We start from the raw sequence: 7,507 nt of genomic DNA on the forward strand, positions 1-7,507 counted from the left end.
CCTTTAAGCCTCATTACAACCCATAACTATATCATAAATATATGAAGTAAGGAAGATGAAGGGACAACATAACATTCAAGGCATCTTAACAGTTTAAAAAGAAAATTGATGGAAATAGTGATGATGAAGACAAAGATGGTCGATTCACTTGGCAAGGTGATGTGATACTTGTCTATAATACCTAAGTTCAAACGATTGGTTTCTATTAAAGAAGATACAAAGAACTTGAAATGACATGTTGATGAAAGAAAGCATGATAATCTTCTTCGACATCCAGTTGATTCTCCACAATTGAGAAATTACTTTGGTTAATTTTAGAAACTTTCATATGATTGAATGAGTTTTTACTAATAATTAAGAAGTTACTTTGATTAAAAGTGAAAACTTATATTAAAAATAATCAAAAAGTTACTTGGTTAATTAGCTTTTTACTAGATATAAAATGTAAAAAGTTATATATAATTAGACATAGTAATATTTAATTAAGAACTTACTTTAGTTAAATTTACTATGACACTTGGATTATATATTGGAATTAGGGTTGGACAAAATTAATTTAACTGTAATGTACTACGGTTAATTGTATTGTTTTATACTCAAATAAACTGAATTGGTTGTATTAAAAATTGATTTATACTATTGTCCAATACAGTTTTTAAAAATCGAACATATATGAGTAAATTATTTAATGATCGAACCGAACTACATTTTAATTTTTCCTCATTGCTTCACACTTCCTAGTATACCAGTAATGTACGACAATCATTGTATTTCCTCATCTCATCATCTACACTATGCGCAAAATTTATTGTTATTTGATTTTTTTTTGTTTTCATGTCATATACAATAATAAAAAAAGTGTGTAACACTTTTTAGGTTATATTATAATAATAAATTTAAACGATAATTTTATGATTATATTATAAATCACAGTTTCATTGATATTAATTATTTCATTTTATAAAAATTAGTCTTTAATATTTATTTCATATTATAAAAAATAGTGTTATATATAATTTATATTAATTAATATAATTATCTATGATAAAAAAATTTAATACTTCCAACATTTATTTTCTAAATATTTTATTTATACTGAACACAAAATAAAATCTACCTATTTTAATTATAGTTTTCTCTTTTCCTCTTAAAATTAAATGTGTTTTTCTTATTATATTACATAATTACTATTGTTCACGGAAGAAACTATAATAGTGAGAGAATTAAATTTTATAAATAATATCTTAAATTTTATTTTTATAATATCTTAAATTTTATTTTTATTATCGTTTTAATACGTAACAAAATCATTTCATATTATATCTAATTTTATATTATTTCAATTTCTGTATTTCTTTTTTCAAATATATTTTTATAGTTTTAAATATAGAGTGTTTTAACTATTGTACATTTGAAGAAAAAAATTCAACAATTTAAATTGATGTAATAATTTATGATCAATTGAAATGATGAAGTATATTTAGTTCAAAAATAATACAATTTGATTCAAAATTAGTATGATTTAGTTAAAAAACGATTCAAAAATAATACAGTTCAATTTAAAAATATTATAGTTTGTACTACAGTTCAGTTTATAATAGTCTGATTCATATTACAGTGTGTTCAGTTTAGTTTGTTAGACAAAAAAAATAGTTCAGTTCAGTTCGTTTAAACTGTTGTTCAGTTCAGACAAACTATTTTTTAGTTCAATGCAGTTTTGAATGGTTCAATTCAGTATCCTTTGCCAGCCCTAATTGGAATCCACTGATAGGGGACTATATATTATATCTATAAACATGTATGTGGCCACCTAGATTATAACTCCTTATATATGATTGGAGAAAAATCAAACCATTATATATATATATATATATATATATATATATATATATATATATATATGCGGAGATTTTATGGAATTCAAAGAACAAGTTTTTGTAAAATAGCCTCTTATAAGCTGATATAATGAACTAGAGAACTATATAAATGTATTTAACTTATGGTGTCGAAATTATTTGGAGAGATTAAAATGACAAAAGAAACGTTAAAAAGTATAATTTAATCAGCTATCCTGGATAGGAACTAACGGCATTTGGCCTCCGTATATATCTGGGAGTTGACTCTCTTCTATCTCTTCTAGTAATGTTGATTTCAGTTTTTTGTTCTCCACGAATACTATCTGCACAGAACTGCAACATTCAAAATATGCTGCTACAACATCTCATGCAAATATAACATGTATTATGAATTTGAAGTGTCACCTTTTTCTTGGTGTTGTCATCAATGAAAGGGTAAATCATTTTCCAAATTTTCATAAACAAATATGGTGCGTGTACAATAAACATCTTTCCTAATCTTTCAGGGTAGCAATCCTGCAGTCAGAAAAAGGAAAAAGGGACATGTGAGATCTGGATGTTTCAAGTTTCCAGTTAAACACACAAAGAAAAGTTATGCGCAAGATTTGTGGAAAGAAGTGGTTAATGAATGGAGGGAAACCTAAACCTGCAAAGTGGATAGAGCATTAAGGTATCCACGAAGGTCACTGTTTGCATATCCCCATCCTTCAATGTCTGCAATGCTAAGAAACTTTTCTTGCCCCGGCGGCATCCTGAGATGTTAAATAGGCATATTAACAATCTTTACAATCTTCTAACTATATTCACAGTTCTATGTGTAGGTTATAACTAAAACTTTTGGACAAAAGTATAAAAAATTTCATGTCTATCGTCTAAATGCAGTTGCACATATATCTCAGATTCATTTGGGTGGAAGTGTTCTGTTTTCAGTTCTATGAACTTTGGTTCTAGCTTTGTCCTTTAAGTTAAAATTTTTCACTTTAGTCTCATGTCTCTGTTCCACCAAATTAGTCTTTCTGAGATTTAGGACAAGTGTGAAAGATGCCACACCAATAAAATTTAACACCATCAGTGTATAAAACTATCCGAATAACCATTTTTGTCTAACAGAAATACTTTCAGAGACTAACATAAAACTTGTACTTTGGAGACCAAATTGGAATAGTTGTTTTTTATATTTTAACCTTTATTTTCACTTTGCAGGGAACTTTAGCCATTGAAATGCAGAAAAAGTTAGACTATCAGTCCATAAAAGTGACATCAGTGGTAATTCCATAAGATGTTGCAGATCAAATTGAACTATGATAACCAAAGTTAATAATTCACTTATTTCTCAGCAGTGGCAACGACTAAAGTTGAGCAGAAAGATGAATTGCATGGACTAAAGTCGTATTTGAACTCATTTTAGTATGCACATGTGGGTATGAATTAACAGAGAAAAAGGGATGCACCTTGAACATAGCTTCTCAAGAGCAAATGCTACATAACCTGCATACAGAAAAAGTAGTTGTTGTGAAGTAAGAGGACTTGAAATGCAAATTGCAATGGATCTGAAGTGAGAATAGTACGTTTAAATCCATCGGCACCATTTTTGCTTTGAAAATGTTTTGCAGCAAAGGCAACAACTATAGGTCGACCCTTCTTGTCGAGCCCTTGAACAAACACCTTCTCATGTGCAATATCTTCGGCAATCTCTGATGGCGATATATAACCATTGGGCATAATCGAACGTTTCCACTTCAAATACTTCAGGAACATTGCCGAAGCCTTCTCCACATCTAAATTACGAGCCCGCAAGAATCTTCTAATCATCAAATCATCCACTTCCTGCACACTCACCAAAGCTCAACCAAATTAAATTCCCCTTCGGCTTCATAAATTTTGCATTTTTTTAGTCACAACACTTCTAGTTGTCAATTTCCGTTTCTGGGCATTCCGTTGTGATTGGAAATATCAGGGTCACAAACACAGTCGTTAATCTAACTGCAACCCCAATTCGAATCTCTTAAATAAAGTTTTGAATTCAAACATCATTATCGAAAAATTAGATGCTAGATTCTTGGACAGGAATTAGCTATGCAAAAACTAGTATGGTAAGAAGAAAGGTAATTTTATTTTATCCATATGATTCACAATAAGATGGGAAGAAAAGTGCAGCAGTACTTTCATAAAGAAAGGGCACAAAGCCATGACAGTTAATTTAGTTGCAAGAAAAGGTGGCAACTGGAGGTGTTTTGTCTGGTTTTGTGCATTTGGGTACCTTGGAAGAGGGATCTCGAGCTTCAACAAAGGCCCGCATGAGACGAATTTTGGTGAGTTCGGCATCGGTGCTGTCTTTCAGTTCTTCAATGGTTGTGACTTGTTTGGAACTGGAATCCAAAGGTGACTTCTGTGATGGTTCAGGGCTCAAAACACTCTCCATTCTCTTGAATCTCTGCCTCAAGTTTTTCTCACCGACACGAATTTGTGTCTGGTGTTCTCACTCACAAGAACATGAAGGCAGGAAAAGATTTCTTGGTTTTTCTCCTTATTAAATGCGAAACTTTTTCTGGGGATTTGGGTGGTTAGTATTGACGGCAGTTGTTGAATGCTCAACTACCCGGGTTTTCATTCAAATTCCATTTTTCCGAAAATTTTCCATGTTCTACACCCTTCCAATATCTAATAAATTATTCTATTATTCTAATTGATTTATCATAAATTATTTTACATTTTAATATACAAGTGTTATTTTATTGGTGTTAAATGAGTGTTGAGGAAAAAAATCAACTCACCCATTTTATTAATTCATTTTCGAATTGTTACGATGTAAAATTAAAAGTATACCCTAATTAGTGTTATTATTTAATTTTAAATAAAAAATTTTAAATTACTATATTTAACAATATTTATAATTAATGACGAACAAAAATTGTATCGACAAGAATTGAGCTTTTAGTTTTGAGGATAAATAAGAACTAAATACAATTGGGGCAAAAGAGGTCTCAACAAGGCAGGATTCGACTTTTTGGGCAAGGGATGTGCAATAATTACAGCCTTATTTGTTGAGTTTAGTTTAGTTATATATTGAGTAAAAAATAACCTTGTCATTGAATTTGTGGAATATCAAAGAAGACAGACAAGGTTAACAAACCACTAAATTCATACACTAAGTTAATCTCTATACAAAGTAAATTATGTTTTAAGTTTGTAATTAATAAATTAGAAACAAATTCAAAGCCTTTTCATTTTATCTTGTGTAATTGTTTAATTTTCTTGCAATATTTTTTTTATTTTAATAAATTTATTTATTAGTTTAATATAAATTTACTTAGTATTATCTATTTTTAATTTGGGTTAAATATGTTTTTGATCACTTTAACTTTTACTGAAAATTATAATTAGTTATTCTTCAAAACTTTAACCTAATTTAGTTCTTCAATTTTAAAAATGCGAAAATTTAATTCATTTAATCAATATTTGTTAAGTTTATTTGACATTACAAAATTATTTCTTAACAAACATTGAAGCGCAAATGTGTCAAATAATTAAGAAAAACTAAAATACTATCATGAAACATATTTATAATGTAAATTAAATCTACGTATTTGTAAAGTTGAAGATTAAAATGATCCAAAATTTCAAAAAATAAATAATTTCAATTTTTATTAAAAATTAAGAAATAAAAACATATTTAATCCAATTTTATAAATATAAAGATATTTTAATACAAAAATATAATAACAGAGATACTATTATATGTAAACATAATAAATTATTTAAGAGTACTGTTAATGTACTCGAGACGATGAGTATGAATATTTTATTAATAAATAAAATTCCGAACTTTAATTAGGAAAATCATAATTGTTCTTAAAACACTTTCTTTTTTACTTTATTTTTATGTTTTCTAAATTTTTTAAGAATTTATTCATCATTTCGTAAATCAAAACACACCTTAGGAATCTTGGTGAATAACAGAATTAAGTCTGACTAATTGGAATTTCTTTTAGATTAGAGTAAATTTCTCTTTATTTTTTTTCTTAAATTGATTTTGAGAAATTTGGCATGCATTAAGATTAAAATTTTTGCATGTAGTTTTTCTAGGACAAGTCAAATTTTCATTCAGAAGAGTTTTGCTCAAATCGCTGAAAGTAGTATATTATATATATATATATATATATATATATATATATATATATATATATATATATATATATAAATGGTATGTATAATATCATTTTCAAAAGTAAATATTGAAAAGGTAGTTGGTTGGGGGCAGACGTGATTTGACGATGCAATGCCTCAAGCCTCTACATTAACGCTCCGTTTTAATAAAGATAAAAGAAATAGACAGGTTGGAAAAATACTGATAATAAAGAAAAAAAAAAGTGAAATCCATAATTGAAGTTTTATTAAATAAAAATATATTCTTGGCACTAGAAATAAAAGTCATTTATAGATACTTATTTTTATATATGGAGAGTACTTTTGATTCTAATCATTATAAGTCTGAATAAAGCTGGGCTTAAATTTAAAAGTTTTAACTTCTATAGATGAAAATATTCCAATGAAAACTAATTAGTAATAAAATTGATAAATATTATATATAATAATGAAAGTAATAAATATTTTGGAATGATAAATTTATGGTCCTCCACTGAAGTAAATGCCACAGCTTCGTAGCGAATAAATTGCCCACAAATTGAAGGAAGGTGAGTTGACGTTGACATTAATTCAAAAGTATGACGGAGTGATCCTAGCAGCACCATGCGCTATCTCCATTTAGTTTTTCAAAATATTCCCTGTAATTCTATCTATAATAATGACATCTACTTAATTTATATTTATAGGTTAAATATTTTTTTCTTATGACTTTTATCTAAAATATAAGAAAATAATGATCTTTAGAAAAGATCCAGATACTCCAACTTAAATTCCTGATAGTTGTCCTATTTTTAGGTTTTTCGATAACTTTTTCTTTTCTTAAGGATGGTCCGTGACCGTGATCTGGCTATTTTGATTTCCGTTTTTGACCAATCTAACCTTGTTATGAGACTTCCATTTCGTTCAATTGTCTGGCCAAATAAGTAATTTTCACTTTCCTGCCTGTTTGAGTGTTGGATGGAGGGAGTACTGCATGATTTTATTGATGTTCATGCATTAATTACTGAGCTTAGTTTCTTTGGAATAAAGCTTGAATCTGTATTTTAAATATGGTTCAGTTGGGTTCTTTCGTTCTTCTGCATTTCTTCTTCTCCGTCCCCCAGTTTCTTACCCAAGTTTCTTAAGGTATTCCATTTCTTTGCTTTTTGTGGTTGAGTGTTTAGTTTTTGTGTTTTCTGAGTTTGATTCTATGTTTATGTTTGTTCTTTCTGTTTAATATTTGTTGTTATTTTTTTTTCACAGTTTTGGATGTTGGGATTATTTATGTTTGTTGTCTTTTGAGTTGGTTCAGTTTGTGATTTTTAAGTTTCGTTCGTTTGTTTTTGTTGTTTCAGTTTTGTATGTTTTACCAAGTATGTATTCTGTGTTTTTGAGTTTAAGGAGTTATGGCATTCGTTTGTTCTTTCTGTTTAAGAGTTGTCATTAGTTTTTTTCAGTTTCTGTAGTTGGTGTTACTTACGTTGTTTGTCTTTTAACTTGGTGTTGGTTGTGTTTGTTTTCTTCTG

The 7,507-nt window shown here is 28.2% G+C and overlaps 1 protein-coding gene across 1 annotated transcript; it reads right to left on the bottom strand.

Moving 5' to 3' along the window:
• Nucleotides 1-1,932: 1,932 nt before the first annotated feature.
• Nucleotides 1,933-4,464, bottom strand: LOC114162396 (phosphatidylinositol transfer protein 3). Its single transcript, XM_028046265.1, has 6 exons — nt 4,117-4,464; nt 3,425-3,683; nt 3,308-3,344; nt 2,503-2,608; nt 2,262-2,372; nt 1,933-2,179 (listed from the first exon to the last, which is right to left on the bottom strand). The coding sequence occupies exons 1-6, from the start codon at nt 4,276-4,278 to the stop codon at nt 2,063-2,065; spliced, it is 792 nt and encodes a 263-aa protein (XP_027902066.1). The 5' UTR covers nt 4,279-4,464; the 3' UTR covers nt 1,933-2,062.
• Nucleotides 4,465-7,507: the final 3,043 nt, after the last annotated feature.

Source organism: Vigna unguiculata, chromosome 9 (assembly GCF_004118075.2).
Source record: "Vigna unguiculata cultivar IT97K-499-35 chromosome 9, ASM411807v1, whole genome shotgun sequence".
In the NCBI taxonomy this organism is placed as follows: domain Eukaryota; kingdom Viridiplantae; phylum Streptophyta; class Magnoliopsida; order Fabales; family Fabaceae; genus Vigna; species Vigna unguiculata.

Coding starts and splice junctions, on each gene's coding strand:
- LOC114162396 (XM_028046265.1), bottom strand. CDS start 4,278: ATGGAGAGTGTTTTGAGCCCTGAACCATCACAGAAGTCACCTTTGGAT. Junction 3,345..3,424: donor TGGTGCCGATGGATTTAAAC/GTACTATTCTCA, acceptor TTCTGTATGCAG/GTTATGTAGCATTTGCTCTT. Junction 2,180..2,261: donor ATGACAACACCAAGAAAAAG/GTGACACTTCAA, acceptor AGTTCTGTGCAG/ATAGTATTCGTGGAGAACAA.